Source organism: Loxodonta africana, chromosome 18 (assembly GCF_030014295.1).
Source record: "Loxodonta africana isolate mLoxAfr1 chromosome 18, mLoxAfr1.hap2, whole genome shotgun sequence".
NCBI lineage: Eukaryota > Metazoa > Chordata > Mammalia > Proboscidea > Elephantidae > Loxodonta > Loxodonta africana.
Genome location: NC_087359.1, coordinates 72,653,616 through 72,678,825, shown reverse-complemented (window position 1 = coordinate 72,678,825; position 25,210 = coordinate 72,653,616). Strand labels below are relative to the sequence as shown.

Below are 25,210 nucleotides of genomic sequence, written 5' to 3'. Positions count from 1 at the left end.
TTGGTTAGCAGCTGTAGCTCTCAACCACCACACCACCACGGTTTCCGATCTGGCAATAGTGGGCCCAAGTTCCTGTTTGGCAGTCATAGCTGCAGCTGGGTGCTGGCTGTCCCTTTAGAGGATCCCAGGCCCCACACAGCCTGCACTCCTCACTCGTGTTACTGGCTTGGCCCTTGCAAGTGTTTGAGTTCGTGACCCTTGTTCTGGGTTATCTGGGTTTTAATGATACATACTTACATACTAGGAGTCCCTGGGTGGTACAAAGAGTTAACGCACTTAGCTGCTAACCGAAAGGTTGGAGGTTCGCAGCCTCAAAACAAAGGCCTGGCAACCTATTTCCAAAATATTAGCCATTGAAAACCCTACGGAGCACAGTTGTACTCTGACACACATGGGTTGCCATGACTCGGAGTTGGCACCACAGCAACCAGTTACCGTACTTACGTACACCCAGACCCGTGCTTACGGTGCTTACATACGTGCACCCAGACCCGTGGTTGCGGTGCTTACATACGTGCACCCAGACCCGTGGTTGCGGTGCTTACATACGTGCACACAGACCCGTGGGTACGGTGCTTATGCTTACATACGTACACCCAGACCCGTGGTTACGGTGCTTACATACGTGCACCCAGACCTGTGGTTACGGTGCTTATGTACGTGCACACAGACCCATGCCCTACCATCAACTGCACAGGCTAGGACGGTATGTTTGTTTGTTTGTTTGTTTTAATGGCATTCTTTTAGATTTTCAGATTTATAGAAAAGTAGCAAGGATGGTACAGAGAGTTCCTGTATGCTTCCCACTCGGCTTCCGCTAGTGTTAACATCTTATATAACTGCAGAACATTTGTCTAAACTAAGGAACCAATATTGGTCCATCACTAATAACTAAACTCCAGATGTCATTTGGATTTCACCTGTTTTTCCACTACGGTCATCTTTGTGTTCAAGGATCAATCCAGGATTCCACACTGCATTTAGGAGGAGATTATTTTTCAAGAAAAACCATATTTATACAGACTTCGAGGCAATTTAAGTAACTACCACCCCTCGGGACGGATATAAGAAGGGATCCCTCACTCTTCACCTCATTCTAACTTCTACCTTAGACAAAGTACTATTTGTGTCTCTGCTGAGATTTAAAATCCACAATTAACTATAGCAGTTTACTCTTATGGGCTGTGTTTATGCTTATTTTTCATCTATAATCATTTGTTTATTTAAATGGTTTAATTCCTTGAAGCGATTTAACTATTCAATAAATATTTATCCAGCATGTGCTCTGAGCCCATGAGCAAGAACAGTGGAAGGAGGAGGGTTGTACTCAAGCTCAGCAGAGTGCAGGGACAGTCCTTGGGACGTAGGTTCGAGTCCCAACATCGCCAATTACTAGAAATGTGACTTTAACCTGTCAGTTTCCTCTTCTGTAAAGTGAGGATTATGCTAATAACAGCACCTACCTGGCAGCGTCATTGTGATGATGAGATAACATGCGGCAAACACCCAGAATAAGTACTGCCTGACACGTGACAGAAAGCCCTCGTGGTACAGCGGTTAAGAGCTATGGCTGCTAACCAAAAGGTCAACAGTCTGAATCCACCAGGTGCTCCTTGGAAACCTTAAGGGGCAGTTCTACTCTGTCCTATAGGGTCACTATGGGTAGGAACTGACTCAACGGCAAAGGGTTTGATTTTTTTTTTTTGGTTTGACACATGGTAAGTGATCAACCAGCTTTAGCTATTATTATTTTTAAAGAAATAGTCCCTGCCCTCAAATTGCTTACAATCTCAATGACTTTGGTCGATCTTACATCCACTTGTAACGTATTTATGACCTATTTTGGGTGGCTCAGCTGCTAACTGAAAGGTTGGAAGCGCGGGTCTACTCAGAGGCACCTCAGAAGAAGGCCTGGCCATCAACTTCCAAAAACATCAGCCATTGAAAACCCCACAGAGCACAGCTCTACTCAGACACACGGGCTTGGCAGGAGTCGCCACGAGTTGGAGTCGACTTTAAGACAACCAGTTGTGGCACATTTAGTCTTGGGTGCTTACTGCAGACTACCTTCACTCGGTGTTTCCACAGAGAACAACTTTCAGAAAGGACTCTGGGGTTTGGCACATTAAGGAAAACTTCTCCTTTACTATAGAACAACTCTTAAATTCTCTAAGAGTTCTGCCCACCCTTCGTATACAAAATTAAGCCCCTTTATTTTTTATCTAGGGGAAGGAAACCCTGGTGGTGTAGTGGTTAAGTGCTACAGCTGCTAGCCAAAAGGTCAGCAGTTCAAATCCACCAGGTGCTCCTTGGAAATTCTATGGGGCAGTTCTACTCTGACCTATAGGGTCGCTATGAGTCAGAATCGACTCAACGGCAATGGGTTTGGTTTGGTTTTTATCTAGGGGAAGAACACAGATCCGTGCTGGGAACCACACAGAACAGAGAACTCTGACGGAGCCAATGGTCCTAGTCTCTGTGCGGGTTCCAAGGGCATTATTCTTGCTGTTTACAGCCCTGAAGTTCCTCCTTCACGCTTGGCTCAGCTCTCCCTCTCCAGGCCAGACAACTGGGCCATTTACAACTTCCTCCACTTGAATGGTAGAACCCCGGGGTCAAGGCTAGGCTACAGAAAGTTCTCTGGCTCCTAGCAACTTGCCTCTTTGGCAGGACCTCAATGTGTTTAAACTTTCCTAAAATAGACTTCTGGTTGGGGGGGGCCAAATCTTGAGAGCTGCATTCTGAAAGTTCTCAAAATCTGGGAGAGTGAGAGGCAAGGCTGCTCCTACCAGAGTTCAGGCAAAATGAGCAGGGTCCCATGGTCCCCTCCTCCTTACCCCAGCAGGGGACTCTCAGGGAAAACAAACATGGCGGGCAATGTGGTAGAGGAGCAACCTTCCAACGTGGAAGAGGGCAGTGTGAGCTGCGGGTGTCAATGATCCATTACGGTGACAGTAAGTTGCCCTCCCAGAACCTGGAAGTGGAATTGGCACTGCTTTCTGAGCAAAGGAGCCCTGGTGGCACAGAAGTTAAGCGTTCAGCTGCTAACCAAAAGGTCAGCAGTTCAAATTCAACAGTTGCTCCTTGCAAGCCCTACGGGACAGTTCTACTCTGTCCTATAGGGTCACTATGAGTCGGAATCAACTCAACGGCAATGGGTTTGGTTTTGTTTTTTGGGAAGGGGGGGCAGTTTCTGAGAAAAACTGGCAAAATGTACTCATATGTGCTGTGGGATTCAGCAGCCAAGGGAGTAAAATAAGGTGGTCTGAGCGTGTTCTGAGAGACAGGCCCCGATCTTTTTGCTAGTTAATAAGCATAAGCTAATAAATTATATTGTACTCTTCACGGAGAAAGGGTAAGTAAGCTGAAAGGAGATGGCCAACCAAAATGGTAGGGAGGAAGCACAAAAAAACAAAAAGTTCTAAGTACTTATCCCACCTTAGCCTTACTGGGGGTACAAATACACCCAGAGTTGCCTCAGAAGAAAGGCCGGGTGACCTACTTCCAAAAAATGAGCCTCTGAAAACCCCATGGAGCACAGTTCTACTCTGCAACACACGGGGTCACCACGAGTCAGAGCTGACTCAATGGCAAGTGATTTACTGGTTCCCCTGCGTGGGAGGCCCTGGCTCTGGGGAATGAACCGTCCCCTCACCGGGCAGGTGGATGAGGTGGTTCATCAGGCCACCGTCAGCAATCCTGCAATGCCAGTCACTCTGCTGGGCAATATTCCAGGGACCACTTTGGGTGGCTGGGTCTTCTGGTGTCCAGAATAAAAAACTTTATGACCAGTCTGAGCACTAGGAAGTCATCTCCTCCCCTAGCCCCACTTCCCACACACGTAAGAAATGAATTTTTGTACAGTCTAGTTTATACATGTAAGTCTCTTGTGAGTTCACTTGGCATCAGGCAGTCCTCCCTTGTCTCAGCCACCCAGGAAGACTGATAGGTCCCCATTACGGGCCCCAGGTGCTGCAAACCCTCCAAGGCAGTCACACACCCAGGTTCCTCTTACCAAGCTTTTTCCTTGAACCAGTGAAAGGGCTGAAGGAAAGGAAAAGGAGTTTTCAGAGGGATCATACATGTCAGACAGGGGTACTCTTTCTCCCCGCAAAGCAGCCTTCCTGAATCATTGCCCAGCATGAGGGTCTCCCCTGCATCTTGATTTTCCCTCCACCAAATCGATGGCTGCCCAGGGGGTGTGCACACTCCAGGGCCGTGCCAGGTGATCCATTTGGGATTGGGAGACAACATAGTAATAGAAATTCTATGTATATTTTCTTTATCCTTTTTATTTCGATTTCTTGGTGTATTTCATACTGTACCCATTAGTTTAATAAACCATATGATGAGGACATGCTCAAAATTTCTTTACTGATAGGGGTGCTTGATTATAAAATTTTGGATACCTCTGTCTTGCATCACTTTAGGGGGGACCTTGGAAAAGGGAATATTGAGGCTGCCTAGGAACACACTCACCATGGCCCAACCAGAAAATTCTATGTGTTATTTCACTAGACTGTCTGGGCCAACGGTCCTCCATTCTGGTTGTGTATCAGGATCTCCCAAGTAAGAAGTACACACCATCCCACGTTACTGAGTGGGAAGACCCAGTGGTAGGGCTCAAGGGTCTATGCTTTTGGCCAGCTGTCCGGTGAAGCTGCGAGCAGTGAGGATGGAAGCTACGGTAGGGGCTGCTGTGGGTCTGGGCCCTGGGGAGATGGTGGGCTTTAGAGGCACAAACCATCAGGATTCAGGCTCTGGGTCTGCACGGAAAGTGGTGTCTTGGGACTCGTCTTTTCCCTGCTTCTGTCCCCTGGGAGTGCTGGCCTCTGGCTGGTTTCTGGGAAGTCCTGGTTTTCCCTGCACCTGGTTGCTGAGAGGACTGCCCTTCATGAATAGACCCGAGCAGGGCAGACCATCTGTGCTCTCAGCCCTGGACCTTCACCCTCAGAGATAGTGAGAGAGCCGAGATGGGGCCTGAGCCTTGGGAAAGGGGCCAAAGAGCCTGCTCAGCCACTGGGAAACTTGACCGGAGGCCCTGAAGGAGACAGAGTGGCTCCATGTGGTCCAGTCCAGACCAGTTCCCTGGGGCTAGGGGGGTTTTGGAAAATGTTTGGGCCAAAGCCCCAACTAGCAAATATAGTATGCATTTGACCAGTCCTGAACTGTGTTTACTCTCTGGACCTCCGGGAGTGTGGGTCCTGGGCAAATACCACTGACTACGTCTGATTCAGCTGGGCCACTCGTGTCTATGGTCTCCTGTTATCTTCTTAAGGAGTCCCTGGGTGGTATGAGCAGTCAACGCACTCGGTTGCTAACCGAAAGGTTGGAGGTTTGAGTCTGCCCAGAGACAACTCGGAAAGAAGGCCTGGTGATCTACCTTAAAAAAATCCGCCATTGAAAACTCTGGAGAAGAGCTCTACTCTGACATACACGGGATCACACATTGGGGTCTCCATGAGTTGGTGTCGAATCGACAGCAACCACTACTGGTATTTTATCTCCTTAACAAGCGGGGAGTGGGTCTCGTGTGACTCCTATTTTACACATTAAAAAACGGGCCCAGGGAGGCCAAGTGATTTGCCCAAGGTCAGGTGGTCAGTCTGGAGTCATGGCCAGCACCAGCCTCCTCACCAACATTCCATCCTTAGTGACTCAGGATGTGTTCTCCTTGAAGACAGGGTCCTCATTATACTTACCTTTATGTTCCAGGCATAGTGCCAACTGCATCAGAGGCATTCATGAAACACTTGCCACATAAAAGGAAAAAGCTACCTTTGCAGCCCCTGAGACAGGCCCCATTCTGGCCTTAGAAAGAGTGAGAAACAGGGTGATAGCCATCCTCACTCACACCTTCTTCCCCTGGCCTGCTACGTGGGACTAAAATGCCTACCGGTAGGGCTACTTCTTTGGGCTAAAACACTCTCTCCTCAAACCAGTATCAGTACCAGCTGCCATCTAGTCAACTCTGACTCATGGTGACCCCATGTGCTTCAGAGAAGAACCATGCTCCATGGGGTTTTCAATGGCTCTTTTTTTTGGAAGTAGATTGCCAGGCCTTTCTTTTGAGGTGCCTCTGGATGGACTCAAACCTTCAACTTTTTGGTTAGCAGCCAATCACATTAACTGTTTACTCCATCTAGGAACAACTCTCTCCTCAAAAACCCATTAAAAAACCCACTGCCCTCAAGTCGATTCTGACTCATAGCAACCCTATAGGACAGAACAGAACTGCCCCATAGAGTTTCCAAGGAGCACCTGGTGGATCCGAACTGCTGACGTTTTGGTTAGCAGCTGTGGCACTTAACCACTATGCCACCAGGGTTTCCCTGTCCTCATAAGCCCTACTGAAATGCATACATCACCTAGAAAGTAAGGAATGACTGTGAGAGGAGGAAGGGAGCTCTTTCTCTATTTCTCATTTATTCATTCGTTTTTACAGTGATGAAGAACTCAATAAATACTTAAGATATGACTGTGAACTGGCATCGCGGTCAATACAGAAAACAGAGGATGGGATATAGCAAAGGCAAGTCACAAAAAACGGTGACGGCAGGAGGAACCTCTTCCCTTGGACTCTAAATGTATCAAGGTCTCCAGAACCCCAAGTACTCTGCTGAGTTATAAATGTGTCCTTTACGTCGTTACATCCAATCCTCCCACAAGGACGTCAGCTGTCAAACTTCCCTTCAGACGACTCTCCATGCCACACAAGCCACCCATTCTCAGGGGTATTTCACAGTTTTCTGCTGGAAGAATGAGTGCGTTCCTGATTCCTCACCACTTATTTCATTTTCATGGGGTCAGAAGGTCCTCATTTTTGTCAAAAGTCCTGCATGGTCCTATGAGACCTTTCTTGAAGGGTCTCTTTCCTATACCCAAACTAATGAAGAGACACATACTAATGAAACTTGGGGTCCCTTCCTGGACTTAAGGCAGAACAGCCAGAAGGGATTGAAATAACCTTCAAGTGCTGGGTACTGACCTCGGGACACTCACCTGTACTTATAATCTCTGAAACACATTTGATGGGCTTTGTACTGACCTCAGGACACTCACCTGTACTTATAATCTCTGAAACACATTTGATGGGCTTTGAGCTTAGAAACGAGAAGCTTGAGAATTTTCAGGAAGATGAAGAAATTGACCTTGAAAAAAAAACAAGAAAACCAGAAGATGTGGGTGAGTAAGTGATGGTCTCCATACGGCCATGAATATCAAGGTCACCTAGGACTCAGCCATCAGTTCCTTGACCACGTTAACCAGGGGAAATCTGGTAGTCAGCCGGTCAAGTAGTAAGCGCTAAAAGTAATTCCCACTGTCCAAAAGCCATCTGAACAGAGGGTCTGGAAGGAACCTTGAGAAGTCATTTAGTTTATTCTTCCTCCTCAGGGAGGCCCACCACTAAAGCCATCTGAGAAAGACAGCTGGGCATTTGCGTTATTATCATAAACCAACATTTTTTGAGTACTTACCATGCCAGGCATTGATCTAAGAACTTTCCACACACTATTTTATTTAACCTTCACAACAACCCTCTGGTAGATACAACTATCCTTATCTCCATAATGCAATGAGAAACCAGAGGTACAGAGGAGATAAGATTAACTCCCAGCATTACACAGCTAAGTGGGGTGCCAGTATTTAAATCTATATTTATCTGATTACAACCCTCCTTCTCTTAAACAGAATGCCACACTGCCTCTCTTTTGTAAAGAACCGCAGCCCTTTTGGTATCTAAATTGAGGTCCTGTTGCTGTCTTGCCATTCATTGGAAAGTACACACTTTCCACTTCCTAGACTACTTTCCACAATTATCATGGACTGGCAAATTCAATCCTTCATTATCAGCCTTGGTAGAAACTTTAAAACATGCCTGCAAATTCTTTGACATTTCTGCCTTCAAAAGGCAGAGCCTAATTCTCCTCCCCTTGAATGTGATTTAGTTACCTGTATCTAATGAAAAGAATATGATAGAAGTGATGCTATGTGACCTCTTCCTCTCTTCCCTCTTCCCTCTTCTATCTCTTGGATTGCTCACTCTGAGGAAAGCCAGCCACCATGTTGCAAGGACACTCAAGCAGCCTGCATAGAGACTCACGTGGGAAGAACTTAGGCCTCCTGCCAACAACTGACACCATCTTGCCAGCCATGTGAGTGGGCCACCTGAGAAGCTGATCCTCCTGCTCTGATCCAGCCTTCAGATGGCTGCAAGCCTGGCCACCAACTTGACTATAACCTCACGAGAGATCATGAGACGAAAGTGCCCGCTAAGCCACTCCCAAATTCCTTACCCACAGAAACCGTGTGAGGTATGTTTACTATTGTTTTAAGTCATACGTTTTACACCACAATAAATAAATAATTAAGCTTTGATGGTGGAGATAGAGCCTTATGGGAAGACAATGTGGTACCTGGATCTGGGGCAAAATCAGCTCAGGGAGGGCTACAAACTAAGTGGGAGAAAGATGAAGAGAACATAGTAGCTTCAGAAGGAAGAAGCAGATGAACAGGAGAAAGGCAGAACATTTTAAATGGATGTAGGGACCAGGGAAGGTCGCCCCTCCCCCAGGACTTTTCCTCTCCTGAAGAAGTAAACAAAGAGGCAAGACGAAGAGACAGAAGAGTCAGAACCATAAGAAAAGGGAAATTGCAGAAAAATATTTCATTCTTTTTGTCAATAACTATTCAGCAACTACTACATACCAGGTCCTGTGTTAGATGCTGAAGTCTAAGAGCTAGAAGACTGACCCCTGCCCTTAATGAGCTCACAGGGTACTGGCGTATCCACTAAGTAATACAGTGTGATGTGATAGAGGGGTGGCCAGGGGACAATCACAACCTTAAGAGGGAACCTGTCCCAGATGATGTTGGCCAGTGAAGGCTTCCCAGAGGGGGTGACCTCTAAACTGAGACTCGAGTCACACTAGGACTAGTACCGGTAAAGACAGGAGGGAGAACATTCCAGGCAAGGGGACAGCCAAAGGTAGAGTCCTGGGATGTGGAAGAGCAGGTGGTGGGGTTGGTGTGTGGCTTGTGAGAAGTGAGACTGGAGCAGGAGGCAGGGTCAGTTGAAACATGGCTTTTCACCAACTCACTAAAGATTTTGGGTATTCTTTTGAAAGCAATGGACTTCCCGGGTAGTGTAAACAGTTAAATGCACTCGGCTGTTAACCAAAAGATTGGAGGTTCAAGTCCACCTGGCAGCACCTTGAAAAAAAGGCCTGGCAATCTACTTCTGCAAAATCAGCCACTGAAAACCCTATAGAGCACAGCTCTACTCTGACACACATGGGGTCGCCATGAGTTGACTTGACAGCAACTGGTCTGGTGGTATCTGAAAGCAATGGAGAGCCAGTGATGAGTTTCAAGCGGGAAGTGACCTGATCAGATTTGCATTTCAGAAATATCATTTTAGCAGCAGTGTGGAGAATGGATTAGATGAGGGCAAGGCTGGAGGAGGGAGACCAGGTGGAGGCAGCTTCAGTGGTCCTGGTGGTGGTGACCTAAACCAACAGCCCTGGTACAATGGGATGGAGAGGAGGTGGCAAATTTGAAATGATTAAGGAGTTTGAGTCAAATGACTTTTGTCTGGGTGTGAGGTCAGAGATGATCCTGAAGTTTTGTGGTAGACCCCAAATGTGTGGTAGTGCCACTCACCAAGACAGGGACCACGGGGAACGGGAAGAGCCTTGGAGGCAGAGGAGATGAGGAGTCCAGTTTGGCCACAAGAGATGCCCCAAAGCAGTAGATATTCATGTCTAGACTTCAGCAGAGAGACCACAGGCAGAGCATGAAGCCTTTGGAGTTGGTGAGATTGTTCAGGGAGACTGTGTAGACTGAGAAAAAGAAAGTTAAGGAAATCACCTCGTAACGAAGGGAAAGGTGAGGAAGAGGAGATAGCAAAGGGGATTGAGAAAGAGGAGTTTCAGCAGTTGGAGTGAGCCACCAGAGAGTGGTGTCCTGGAAGCTCGTGAAGAGGAGAATTTGAAGAACGTGTAAATAGCAGCTGTCAGTGTGTCATACTGTGGTGGTTTGCGTGTTGCTATGATGCTGGAAACTACGCCCCAGTTTCAAATACCATCAGAGTCACCCACGGTGGATGCGTCTTAGAGGAGCTTCCAGACTAAGACAGACTAGGAAGAGAGGCCTGGTGATCTACTACCAAAAATTAGCCAATAAAAACCCGATCGGTCACAACGGAATATTGTCTGATACAGCTCTGGAAGATGAGCTCCCCAGGTTGGAAGGCACGACAACAGCCGCAACAATGGACTCAAGCATCTTGGTGATCAAGAAGATGGCACGGGACCAGACAACGTTTTGTTCTATTATACACGGGGTCACCATGACTCCGAGCTGGCTTGAGAGCAGTTGACAACAACAAAATTCTATACACAGTTGAAGCAAGATAAGACTGCATTTAGCAATGAGTTGGAGGAGAGAAGCTGCCTCGGGCACCAGGGAGAACAGCCAGATCACAAGGCTTTGTTGTACGAACGAAATGTAGAGAGGGGGAAACAGCAAGTGTAGACAATGTTGGCTGTAGAGGGAAGCACAGGGATAGAACCACAGTCAGCAAGGGACGCAGGACAGAGACAGAGTCCCCCTGCTCGTATTTGCAGGGCTGGAAGGAGGTTTTTGGTTGCACTTGTTTCTAAGACTGGGAAGATTTGAGAATGCCTCTCTGCAAGGGAGAAAGACCTGACAGACAAGGTGATAAAGCCAAAAACCAAACCAAACCCGATGTCATCGAGTTGATTCTGACCCATGTGCTGCAGAGTAGAACTGTACTTTCTAGGGTTTTCAGGGCTGTCACCTTTAAGAAGCAGATCACCAGGCACCTGTGGGTGGCTTTAGGTAGATTCAAGCCACCAACCTTTCAGTTAGTAGTTGAGCGCTTACCCATTTGCGCCACCCAGGACTCCTAGAGAAGGTGATAGGGTGACAACTAATGGAGTAAATTCTCTACAGAATTTGAGCCAGGACAGTATTAGTGTTTCTGACTAGAAATAATAGCCTTTAACTACGTATTGAAACACAAGCTGTAGAATCCAACATGTGCGTTATTACTTACTTCCTTGGCCTTAAAAAAAAAAAAAAAATCAATGCTAAATGCCAAAAGGCTAGAGTTTCAGGCAAGAGGCTATTTGTCCAATCCACGCACCAAAAGGAATGATGGATGTTGCCAGAGAATATTTAGTACAAACTAAGTGTAACCAAGTAACCTGTCCCTTTTAATGGGATATCTGCTTTTCATCATAAAGAGAAAACGTTGTGTCCTTGGCTTAGAGATGTGTGGAACACAGGCATTTTTCTCACAAAGTAAGCTTAACTGGGGAAAGGCACAGGTTTCAGTGAGTTACTTTCAATCATGACCGTCTCCAAAGAAATGAAGGGTTGTCATGAGAAGCCTGTTGGCTTGCTGTTCTTTGTGTCTTCCAGAGACCAAGCAAGAGAAAATGGGCATAACCCAACTGGCCATGTGGAGGAAGCACGTCCTCACTGCCATGGAACAAAGGCACCAGCCTGGTTTACCACGAAGCCTCCGTCCAACTAGGTTCCCAAGAAGCAAAGAGTTAGCGATCACCTTTGGGTGGTGCTGTTCTTCATTTACCTCCCTGGATTTGCTCTCGGCTACTACCCAAAAGGTTAAAGGTTTGAACCCACCCCACACCACTGTGGAAGAAAGGCCTGGCTATCTGTTCCATTAAAATTACAGCCAAAAAAACTCTATGGAGCACAGTTCTCCTCTGACACACATGGGGTTGCCATGAGTTGGACTTGACTCAATGGTATGTCTCTTTAGCTGGTTGTTTGCTTTGTTTTTTAGTTCTTCATCTGTGCAAAGGAAACCCTGGTGGTGTAGTAGTTAAGTTATGGATGCTAACCAAAAGGTCTGCAGTTGGAATTCACCAGGTGCTCCTTGGAAACTCTCTGGGCAGTTCTGCTCTTTCCTATAGGGTCGCTATGAGTCGGAATCAACTCAACGGCACTGGGGGTTTGTTTATTTGTGCAAAAGCAGGAATGGGGCTGAATGAGGAGATTTTTCAAGAACTCAGTCAGCTCTAGGATTCTGTAACCTAGTAAGGGGCACTTAGGACCCCCAACACATAAGGCCCCCTTTCCCAGGTCCCAGACACTACTGAATGCATTCTCAGATGTAACATTCTTTTTTTAGATTTATTATTATTAATTTTTACTGTACTTTAGATGAAGGTTTACAGAGCAAACTAGGTTCTCATTAAACAGTTAGTACACATATTGTTTTATAACATTGGATAACAACACCACGACATGTCAATACTCTCCCTTCTCAAGCTTGAGTTCCCTATTACCAACTTTCCTGTCCCCTCCTGCCTTCTCGTCCTTGCCCCTGGGCTAGTGTACCCCTTTAGTCTTTTTTTGTTTTATGGGCCTGTCTAATCTTTGGCTGAAGGGTGAGCCTCAGCAGTGACTTCAGTACTGAACTAAAAGCGTGTCCGGGGGCCATACACTCAGGGTTTCTCCAGCCTCTGTCAGGCCAGTATGTCCGGTCTTTTTTTGTGAGTTAGAATTTTGTTCTACATTTTTCTCCAGCTCTGTCCAGAACCCTCAACTGTGATCCCTGTCAGAACAGTCGGTGGTGGTAGCCAGGCACCATGTAGCTGTACTGGACTCAGTCTGGTAGAGGCCGTGGTAGTTGTGGCCCATTAGTCCTTTGGACTAATCTTTCCTTTGTATGTTTAGTTTTCTTCATTCTTCCTTGTTCCCAAGGGGGTGAGACCAGTGGAGTATCTTAGATGGCTGCTCACAAGCTTTTAAGACCCCAGACACTACTCACCAAAGTAAAATGTAGAACACTTTCTTTATAAACTATGTTATGCCAGTTGAGCTAGATGTTCCCCGAGACCATGGTCCCCACAGCCCTCAGCCCAGCAATTCCATCCCTCAGGGAGTTTGGATGTGTCTATGGAGCTTCCACGACCTTGCCTTGTACAAGTTGCGCTGGCTTCCCCAGTATTGTGTACTGTCTCACCCTTCGCCAAAGTTACCACTTATCTATTGTCTATTTAGTGTTTTTCCATCCCCACCCCTCCCCTCCCTCATAACCATCAAAGATTGTTTCTTTTTGTATGTAAACCTTTTCATGAGTTTTTACAGTAGTAGTCTCATACAATATTTGTCCTTTTATGATTGACTTATTTTACTCAGCATAATGCCAGATTCATCCATGTTATGAGATGCTTCACAGATGTGTCATTGTTCTTTGTCGTTGCATGATACTCCATTGTGTGTACATACTGTAGTTTGTCCATTCATCTGTTGATGGGCATTGAGTTGTTTCCATGTTTTTGCTCTTGTGAACAATGCTACAATGAACATGGGTGTACATATGTCTATTCGTGTGACAACTCTTATTTTTCTAGGATATATTCCTAGGAGTGGGATTGCTGGATCATGTGGTATTTCTATTTCTAGCTTTCTAAGGAAACACCATATCGTTTTCCAAGATGGTTGTATCATTTTGCATTCCCACCAGCAGTGCATAAGAATTCTGATCTCCCCACAGCCTCTCCAACATTTGTTATTTTCTGTTTGCTTTTTTTTTTTTTGGTGCCAGTAATGTTGGGATAAGATAGTATCTCATTGTGGTTTTAATTTGCATTTCTCTAATGGCTAGTGATCACGAGCATTTCCTCATGTGTCTATTGGCTGTTTGTATGTCTTCTTTGGTGAAGTGTCTGTTCATTTCCTTTGCTCATTTTTTAATTGGATTATTTGTCTCTTTCTTGTAGAGGTGTTGGATTTTCCTTATAGATTTTAGAGAGTAAATCTTTGTCTGATTTGTAATAGCCAAAAATATTTTCCGAGTCCGTAGGTTCTCTATTCACTCTTTTGGTGAAGTCCTTTGATGAGCATAAGTGTTTAATTTTTAGAAGATCCCAGTTATCTAGCTTATCTTCTGGAGTTTGTATGTTGTTGGTTATGGTTTGTATCCTGTTAATGCCATGTATTAGGGTCTCTAGCATTGATCCTATTTTTTTTCTATGCACTTTATAGTTTTTGGCTTTATGTTTAGGTCTTTGGTCAATTTTGAATTAGTTTTTTATATGATGTGAGGCATGGGTCCTGTTTCATTTTTTTGCAGTTGGACATCCAGTTCTGCAAACACCATTTATTAAAAAGACTGTCTTTTCCCCATTTAATGGACTTTGGGCCTTTGTCAAAGATCAGGTGACCACAGGTGGATGAATTTACTTCTGGATTCTCAATTCTGTTCCATCAGTCAACGTATCTGTCATTGTACCAGTACCAGGCTATTTTGACTACCGTAGCTGTATAGTAGGTTCTCAGATCAGGTAGTGTGAGTCCTCCTACTTTATTCTTCTTCAGTAGTGCTTTACTTATCTGGGGCTTCTTCCCTTTCCATATAAAGTTAATGATTAGTTTTTTCATCTGTTCAAAGAACGTTGTTGGTATTTGGATTGAGATTGCATTGTATTTGTAAATTGCTTTGGGTAGAATTGTCACTTTCACAATGTTGAGTCTACCTATCCATGCGCATGGTATGTTTTTCCATTTATGTAGATCTCTCTTGGTTTCTTACAGTGGTGTTTTATAGTTATCTTTGTATGGGTCTTTTACATCCCTGGTTAGATTTATTCCTAAGTATTTTATTTTTTTAGGGGCTATTATAAATGGTATTGTTTTCCTGATTTCCTTTTCATCATTGTCTTTATTGGTGTATAGAAATCTAACTGATTTTTGTATGTTTATCTTGTATCCTGCTCCTGTGATGAATCTTTCTGTTCTAGTATTTGTCTCATGGAGTCTTTTGGGTTTTCTATGTATAGTATCATATCATCTGAAAATAGGGACAGTTTAACTTCTTCATTATGAATTTGAATGCCCTTTATTTCTTTTTATTGCCTTATTGCTCTAGCTAGGACTTCCAGCACAGTGTTAAATAGTAGTGTTGATAAAGGGCATCCTTGTCTTAATCCTCTTCTCAAGGGGAATGTTTTCACTCATTAAGAATAATGTTGCCCATTGGTTTTGCATAGATGCCCTTTACCATGTTGAGCAATTTCCCTTCTATATCAGATGTAACATTCTTATTGACATTTCTGTGGCACTCCAACTTCTCTGCACAGACCTGGGTCTTAAAGGTTGGCAGAGATGATCACTAGTACACCAGAAGCTCAGAGGAGGGCCTAATCTATGTCAAATTCTTCCACCTACCCCCAAACTCTTCCACCTACTCCCAAAACCCTTCTCCACTGACCTGCTATGTGGACTAAAATCCCTATCATAAAGCTACTCCTTTGGGTTAAAACACTCCCTCTCCCAAGAGCCCTGCTGAAATGCCCATATCACATAGACAGTAAGGAACAGTTAGGAAAGGGGAAGGGGAGCCCTTTCTCTATCTCTCATGTATTCATACATTCACTCATTCAGTTTTACAACAATGAAGAACCCAATATATACCTATTATCTGACTTACTCTCACCATGGAAAGCAGAAGATAGAGCACAGCAAAGGTAAGTGCTGATGGGGAAGGGAAATCCAGGATATGGGGAGATGTCTACGGTAACTCTTCAGAGGAGGGAAATACAGCAATGAGATGTTTACAAAGCCAGAGAGAGCAGAAAGCCACTGCCTTCCTGGTGGTATAGAGGACCCAGAGAGGTACGAAGCAGGAAAAGATTCGTTTTACCAATTTCCTGACTTTGCCAAGTTCTGAGGCGGTCAGAGAAGATTCAACAAGAGTGAATAAAGACATTTGACTTTATAACTTCATGTCAACAGATGGTTCGTTCTATTCATTGGCTTAAGAAAGCTGTTCAACTGGGCATCAGACTAAATTGTTTATCCTGGTAAATGTGGTAACTAGAGGGAGCAGGATATGGATAGATCGCAGTTGTACAGTGTAATTATTTTGTAAGGCTATCCTCGGAGGGTTGGAATAATCAAGGCTTTACTGATTTTCTACTGAGGGGAGTGGAGACTAGGATGTAAGAATATACCATGCTCCAATGTGGTTCAACTATAAAACTACACACAAAGGTAACGGGTTAAGTAGTAAAATCTTGTACCCTGAAGGAGATGAAAGACCCAGAGAGCAACTGGATTCTATGGGATGTCACATCATGGCCATTTCTGAAGCATAGGGAATATGGTACCAACAGAGCAGCAGATGAAGTCTGCTGATATGTCTGAAAATCCAGCATGACGTACATTCACACCAACCCAAATGCTGATCAGCAAATGAAGACACAGTCTGGGGACGGTAGGAAATGCCTGACTAAGGCAACTGGGGATGCTCACCAGGAAGCTTTGGCCTGGGGTGGGAGACTCTCCTTGGTCCCACTGCTCTAAACCATGGCTTTCCTGTAGAAGCATCAGCTCCATGCTCTGGAAAACAGGGCCCAGGCTCAAATTTGGCCAAGATGAAAGAAGATTGTGAAGTGCCCCGAAATGCTAAATCCTATCAGCTCTTGATTATTATCTTACATTTTGGTATTTCAGTTTAACCAGACAATATCTGAGGTTGAGGGATTCTTTTTTAGAGATAGGGTCATGTCTACTCAGATCCATGGAAAACTGCAGTGTGTGATCCTCTAAACAAACATGAAGGCAGATATTGGCTCAGTCACAGTCTAATGAGTCTCAGAATGATAACTATTAGATTCTGAATTCCCTAAGGGCAGAATCTACGGGAACATTCATCTATTTTTCCCCCAAAAAATTGAGTACCAGGACAAGCACAGGGAAGGTACTCAATAAATGTTAAATGAGGATGCAAGAGGATGAATGAACACAATTCCAGCACTATGAAAGCCCTGTATAGTAGGAGTTCTGACTCCATCAGTCTAGGGTAGAATTCAGGCTGAGTGTTTTTGCTAACCTCTCCAGATTGTTTTATTGTGCAGCTACGGTCTAGACCAGGGCTTCTCCAGCTTGGCACTATTGACATCTGAGGATGGCTAATTCTTTGTTGTGGGGGATGTTATGTGTATTGTAGGATATTTAGCAGCATCCCTGGTCTCCACCCAGCAGATGCCAGTAGCACATTTGTGACAACCAAAAATGCTTCCAGACAAGGCCAGACATCCCCTGGGGAACAGAATCTCCCCTGGTTGAGAACTACTAGTCTAGTCCAAATCTGATTTTACAAATGAGGGAACAGAAGCCCACAGAAGTCAAATGTCCTTGGCTAAAGGACACACCACAATTTAGTGATGCAGCCTGGACTCCTGACTCCTAGGCTGGCTCCTTCCACTTCACCCTACAACTTTTCTTTTCCCACTCATAAGAGGGCACTGATGGGTCAGTGGAAAAATTCTTGACTTCCATGTGGGAGACTTGGGTTTGATTCTCAGCCAAAGCACCTCAGCCATTTGTCAGTGGAGTCTTCGGTGTTGCTACAACACTGAACAGTTTCAGTGGGGCTTCCAGATGGACTAGCAGGAAAGGCTTATGATCTACTTTCAAAAATCATCCAAAGAAAATCCTGTAAATCACAACGACCTGATCTGCAACCAGTTGTGGGGATTGCACAGGGCTGGGCAGCATTTCATTCTGTTGTGCATGGGGTTGCCATGTGTTTAGGGCCAATTCAACGGCAGCTAATAACAACAACAACAAAAACACATACCTTGCACTCTCCTGGGAGCACCAAAACCAGTGTACAAAATCACAGAATCCTACAAGCTGGGGAAGTTGGGAAAGCATCAGAGTCAGCTCCCAATTCTTCAGGACAGATTCTCTTCTCAGAAATCAATGGAGATGGAGAATCCAAAGCCTTTCTCTAGGGTCCATGTCAGTGTCTCATCAGTTTATAGTCAAATGTTTTTTCTTGTGACCGAAGGAAAGATTTCCCATTTCCATTGAAGCCCATATTCTCTTGTCCAAGCCCCACAGACACAAATAACATTTTAGCAATTATCTGTCTAAAACTTTCATAGAACTAAAGGTTTTCATGAAATTGTCCCTTCCAGACATACCCATTGACATTCCTTAATTTCAGGAACATAGAGATTAATAAAGGGCTCAATCTCCAAAGAGGAGTAGTGATCACTCCTACAGATGTGGGACCATCTGATGGGCATTGCAGCATTCCATAAATAGGGACAGCATGTGCAAATGCATGAAACACCATGATGGATCTCTGGGAACTGTGAGTTTCCCCATATAACTAGCACATTGAGTAGTCGGATGGGTAGGCAGAGGAATGGCAATACTTGCCACTCTAGGAATTCATAATCAACCCTGAGGTCAGTAATAAGCTATTAAAGAGTTACAAGCAGAAGACATAATAAAATTTTCTTCAAGAAAGATCAATCTGGCTGCAATACAGAGGCTATATTGGAGAGGGCAAGAATGAAGGAAGGGAGACCAAACAGGAGGTTTTTGCAGATTTCAATTCAAGAAATCTCAATAGTTGAAGAAGAGCAGAGACTGCAGGATTAAGGAGATGGAGATGGCTTGGAGAAATCCTTAGTGGTAGAATGACAAGGCTTGATGTCTTAGTAGGAGCTGCCAGGAGGAAAAGAACTGAAGCTAGGAGGACACTCAGGTTTCCGGCTTGGGTAACTGGGTGGATGGATGGTAGAATCATTCACTAAGTGGGAAGAGCAGGAAGAGGAGATTTGGATGGGAAGATGGGGAGTCCACTCAGACATAAGGTACCTGGGTCCTATCTGTGGAGCTGGCCATGACTAGAGTTGTAGGAACAAAAGCATATAAAGACATTTTATCCAAGGTGAGAAGATGGAGCACATTCTCTTGACCTGGTAGGAGAGTATGTCGATCTAGCAACAAAAAAGCTGCAGAACTTGTCAAGCCAGGAGGAATTAGCACGTGGTTCAGCCAGCCACTGGAGGACAAAGCAGCATGGTCTAGAGTAGGGTTCTCAGCCCTTGCCACGTATTACAGTCACTTGAGAGTCTACGATTGTGGCGTAATGGATTGCTTTTTGTGTGGCCTTTCTGGCTATGGTCTTGTAACTCTCACCCAGGTGATTGGGTGGAACTATGTGATAGGGTAATTGTGGCCCACTAAGGGCATTGGTTGGTTTTGCCATACCACTGGGCTTGAAATAAGCCACCCCAAAGTGGGAAGGAGAAAAGCCCACCACCACCAAGGAAGGAGAGACCCGCAGGAGACAGCACAGTGGGCTTCCTGGCCCATGGAGTGATAAAACTGGGTGCCTTTGGGTAGACTCTGTGGGCCAGGGAGAGGCAGCCTCTGAGCACAGCTGGGAAGGGGCTGTCCTGATGGAAGAACTGTATCCTGAACATTCCTGAGCCTGAAGTATAACTGTTACTTCCCTAATAAACCCCATAATGGTGAGTATGGTTTGTGAGTTCCATGTAGCCATTGCAAAGAATTATCAAACTCAGTAGAAAGTACTGTAGGAGGGACATTTGGTGTCAGAATTGGTAAAGATGGCAGAGAAAAAATGCAGGTCTGACCCCCGCCTCATAAGAATCAGCCTTGATCATGATTCCCCTTCCCCCTTGTGAAGTTAAAGGAGGTCAGACAGTGCCCCCATGCTGTTTTTACAACAATTCAGCTACAACTACTTGGGCCCCACCCCCAAAATTTCTGATGTAACCGATCCGGGGTATGATCCAGGCATCAGTATATTTTAAAACCTCACCAGATGTTTCTCATGGCAGCCAGTTTTGATAACCGCTGGTGCACACAAAGTGCTTCACAAACTAATGTGTGCCCTTAAGCCTGGGCATCTTGTCACAACGCAGGTTCTGATGCAGTGGGTCTGGGATGGGACCTAAGAATCTGAATTTCTAAAAAGCCCTCAAATGTTGCTGATGCTACTGGTCCGAGGACTACACTTTGAATAGTGATGGTGTAGAAAATGTTTGTCAACCCTGGCTGCACATTAGAATCCCCAGGCCACCTCTCAGACCAATTAAACACAAGTCTCAGGGGGTGGCACCCAGTCACAAAAGAATTTTTCAAGATATCAGTAGTCAACAACAGATACGTAGACCAATGGAACAGAATTGAGAATCCAGACATAAATCCGTCCACATATGAGCAGCTGATATTTGACAAAGGCCCAAAGACAGTTAACTGGGGAAAAGACAGTCTTTTTAACAAACGTTCCTGGCATGACTGGATGTTCATCTGCAAAAAAATCAGACAAGACCCATGCCTCACACCATGCACAAAAATGAACTCAAAATGGATCAAAGACCTAGACATAAAATCTAAAATGATAAAGATTATGGAAGAGAAAATAGGGACTTTAGGCACCCTAATACATGGCATAAACCGTATACAAAACATTACTAAAAACGCAGAAGAGAAACCAGATAACTGAAAGCTCCTAAAAATCAAACACCTATGCTCATCCAAAGACTTCACCAAAACAGTAAAGAGACCACCTACGGACTGGGAAAAGGTTTTTAGCTATGACATTTCCAATCAGTGCCTGATCTCTAATATCTACATGATTCTGCTAAAACTCAACCACAAAAAGACAAATAACCGAATTAAAAAATGGGCAAAGGATATGAACAGACACTTCACTAAAGAAGACATTCAGGCTGCTAACAGATACATGAGGAAATGCTTACGATCATCAGCCATTAGAGAAATGCAAATCAAAACTACAGTGAGAGGCTGGCATTAATCCAAAAAACACATAATAATAAATGTCGGAGAGGTTGTGGAGAGACTGGAACACTTGTACACTGCTGGTGGGAATGAAAAATGGTACAACCACTTTGGAAATCGATTTGGCACTTCCTTAAAAAGTGAGAAATAGAACTACCATATGATCCAGCAATCCCACTCCTTGGAATATTTCCTATAGAAATAAGAGCCTTTACACGAACAGATATATGCACATCCACGTTCATTGCAGCACTGTTTACAATAGGAAAAAGCTGGAAGCAACCGAGGTGCCCATCAATGGATGAATGGATAAATAATCATGGTATATTCACACAATGGAATACTATGCAACGATAAAGAACAATGGTGAAGCCATGAAACATTTCATAACATGGAGGAATCTGGAAGGCATTATGCTGAGTGAAATTAGTCAGTTGCAAAAGGACAAATATTGTATAAGACCACTATTACAAGAACTGGAGAAACAGTTTAAACAGAGAAGAAAATATTCTTTTGTGGTTACGAGAGCGGGGAGGGAGAGAGGGTGGGAGAGGGGCTTTCACTAATTACATAGTAGACAAGTTTTATTTTAGGTGAAGGGAAAGACAACACACAATACAGAAGAGGTCAACACAACTGTACTAAACTAAAAGCAAAGAAGTTTCCTGAATAAACTGAACACTTCAAAGGCCAGCATAGCAGAGGTGGAGGTTTGAGGACCATGGCTTCAGGGGACATCTATTAAGAAAACATTCTGCATCCCACTTTGGAGAGTGGCATCTGGGGTCTTAAACGCTAGCAAGCGGCCATCCAAGATGCATCAATTGGTCTCAACCCACCTGGGGCAAGGAAGAATGAAGAGCACCAAAGACACACGGTAATTATGAGCCTAAGAGACAGAAAGGACCACACAAACCAGAGACTACACGAGCCTGAAACCAGAAGAACTCGATGGTGCCCAGCCACAACCGATGACTGCCCTGACAGGAAACGCAACAGAGAACCCCTGAGGGAGCAGAAGAGCAGTGGGATGCAGACCCCAAATTCTCGTAAAAAGACCAAGCTTAATGGTCAGACTGGGACTAGAAGGACCCCAGAGGCCATGGTCCCCAGACTTTCTGTTAGCCCAAGACAAGAACCATTACCAAAGCCAACTCTTCAGACAGCGATTGGATTGGACCATGGGATGGAAAATGATACTGGTGAAGAACAAGCTTCTTGGATCAAGTAGACACATGAGACTATGTTGGCACCTCCTGTCTGGAGGGGAGATGAGAGCGCAGAGGGGGCCAGAAGCTACCTGAATGGACATGAGGAGGGAAAAACCGTGCTATCTCATTAGAGGGAGAGCAATTAGGAGTGTATGGCAAGGTGTATGTAAATTTTTGTATGAGAGACTGACCTGATTTGTAAACTTTCACTTAATGCAAAAAATTAATTAATTAATTAATTAAAAAAAAAATCGACAACTAAGAGCCCAAGAGACAGAAAGGGCCACATGAACCAGAGACCTACATCATCCTGAGACCAGAAGAACTATTTGGTGCCCGGCCACAATCGATGACTGCCCTGACAGGGAGCACAGTAGAGAACCCCTGAGGGAGCAGGAGATCAGTGGGATGCAGACCCCAAATTCTCATAAAAAGACCATACTTAATGGTCTGACTGAGACTAGAGGAATCCCAGTGGCCATGGTCCCCAGACCTTCTGTTGGCACAGGACAGGAACCATCCCTGAAGACAACTCATCAGACATGAAAGGGACTGGACAGTGGTGGGAGAGAGATGCTGATGAAGAGTGAGCTAATTATATCAGGTGGACACTTGAGACTGTGTTGGCATCTCCTGTCTGGAGGGGGGATGGGAGGATAGAGAGAGTGGGAAGCTGGCAAAATTGTCACGAAAGGAGAGACTGGAAGGGCTGACTCATTAGGGGGAGAGCAAGTGGGAGTACGGAGTAAGATGTATGTAAACTTATATGTGACAGACTGACTTGATTTGTAAACGTTCACTTGAAGCTCAATAAAAGTTAATAAAAAAAAAAAAAAGATATCCAGGTGATCCCGTGAACAATTAACTTTGAGAACCGCTGATGTTGCCTTTTGAGGATCACAGGGCAAACATGAAGGATTCAAATGGACGGAATCTGAACTTCCACCCTCTCAAAGGGCTGCTGACCTCCATCCTGCTTTAATCTACCCAGTCAGGGGAACTTTTCAGTGCCCAGGCATGTGGGTCACAGATGTTCACTGACTACTTTTATTGAGGGCCTGTCATGTGCTTGGGCTGGGTGCCAGGATGACTACAACATGAGGCTCACTGTGGCGGGAGATGAGTTTTAAATAAATATTTGCAATAAAGCATTACTGGGGCAGTAGGATAAGTCCCCGGGTGGTGTAAGTAGTTAATGTGCTTCACTGCTAACTGAAAAGTTGAAGGTTTGAGTCTACCCAGAGGCACCTCAAAAGAAAAGCCTGGTGATCTACTTCCAAAAAATCAGCCATGGAAAATGTTTTGGAACACAGTTCTACTCTGACACACATGGGATCGCCATGAGTCAGAACAGCCTTGATGGTAACTGGTTTTCTGTAGAGGATCCAAGAAGGACATGAAGAAGGAGGTTGTGAACACCCCACCTCACAAAGTGGAAACAGCCATTTCTACTTCATCAGGTGAGGTGTTACAGAGAAGTTGATGCTTGACCTGAGTCTTGAAAGATGAGTAATGGGTAGCCAGATGGTTAAGACGGCAGAAGAAAATTGAACCCAAGGAGAGTCTGAACCAAGATACTGATGCATGAAACAGCCTATGGCAGTCACTACTCCAGGAACATGGGCTACAGGCAATAAACATTCTTTGAGCAGCAGCCCGGTGTTGTGATTATGAGTGTGAGCTGTCACCCAGTCAGACGCTTCAGGCCGAGATCCCCCTCTTACTGCCTCTATAGCTTTAGGCAAGCAGCTTCTCATTTTCTTGCTGTCCTTGTCAATAAAATAAGCATAATGATAGTCCCTGCCTCATACGTTGGAAAGATTAAATGAGCTAATATACATAAACCACTTAGAATAGCACTGGTACGTAGGTGACACTCAGTAGGTTCCTAAGCTGCAGTGGAGGTGTCCAGCAGGACGGCGGGTCTGTGAACTACAGCTGGGCTCTGTGGCTGGAGTGGAGAGGAGGCATGGGGAAGTGAGAGGTGGAGGAGGCAAGGCAGGGCTTTCGATGCTATGCTTGTGATGTGTGGTGTCAGGCTTCATTTTGCGCACTCACCCTCAGCTATGAGTACAATGCCTGGAGGGGAAGTATCAGGCCACTCGTGCAGGGCTTGAAATTATCGAGGAACTCTCCACCCTCTTTGTCCCCTTGCGCCTCCCCCCCCGCCCGCATTTCTATGAATACTTTTCCTTCCAGGTCGCACACAGGTCTGAGCAAAGAGTTGTCTTCTATTATTGACAAACATTGATGTTTTTCTAAAAAAAACTAACTTTACTCTTCTATAAACCACAAACAACCAGATGGGATGGATTGAATTGTGTCTCCCCAAAACATATGTTGAAGTCCTAACCCCTGTACCTATAAATATGACTCTGTTTGGAAAAAAGGAGTTTTCTCTTGCTGTGCTAATGAGGTTCTACCAGAGCACGGTGGATCCTAAACCTAATCGTTTCTAAGTGGTGTCTTATAAAAATAGTGGGAGAGACACAGACACACACTGGAGAAAGGCAGATGCCATGTGAGGACTGTCTACAAGCAAAGGAACGCCAAGGGTTGCCAGCAAATGCCAGAAACCATAAGAAAGCCACAGAAGGAATCGACATGGCCAAGACCCCGATTTGGACTTTTAGCCTCCAGAACTCTGAGAAAATAAGTTTTTGTTCTTTAAAGCCACACACTTGTGGAATTTCTGTTACGGCAGCACCAGGGAACTACGACACCAGATTATTTATGTAAAATCACAAAAATGGAAAGCAGGGCAGCCCCTTGGAGAAGAGGTGAGTAGAGCACCAGGCAGGCACCCAGGGGTGATGGCAGTGTGTCTAGGCAGGAAGATTCTCTCCCTCTCTCAATAGAACTTGCTAATCCTTCCAGCTCTTTGCTAACTCCCTGTCCCTTCCCTGAGCTTCTCTGACAGATTTCGTTCTCTCACGCTATCATCTAAGGGGCTTTATGACCCTGGGCAGGACAGTTCCTCCTCACCCCAGATATTCTGGGCCACACAAATAAAGACCTTTCCTCCTCAAGGTCTCAGAGTAGCATTTAGCACCTGATTCTAACTCTCATCCCAACTTTGGGTTACTATTACTTGTCTATGTTGCTCCTCCGAAGAAAGTTTCCTTAGTCTCTTCCTCTCGCCTGTTAAAGTGTTAATATGTAAACCCATAGCCCTGCTTTTACTATCCCTGGGCTTCTCCATTGCTGAGACCACCTATACCCCAGGGCCTTGTACATATCACAGCCTTTCAATACAGGTTCACTGAGCTGAACCTATTACAGGTTTCTTTACATAGTTTGAAGACCCAGGGAGAAGGAGGCTTAAACTGCAACCCTGAGTTTAGTTCCTAAAACAGAAAGAGAGA

General features: G+C 45.0%; 1 protein-coding gene across 1 annotated transcript in view; it reads right to left on the bottom strand.

The window, feature by feature from the left end:
- Window positions 1-25,210, bottom strand: part of GLP2R (glucagon like peptide 2 receptor) — an 87,513-nt gene that overhangs the window by 26,081 nt on the left and 36,222 nt on the right. Inside the window, exon 9 of the mRNA XM_003416788.2 lies at window positions 7,063-7,151. Within this exon, the coding sequence (XP_003416836.2) occupies window positions 7,063-7,151 (89 nt within the window). The remainder of the gene's footprint in view (window positions 1-7,062; window positions 7,152-25,210) is intronic.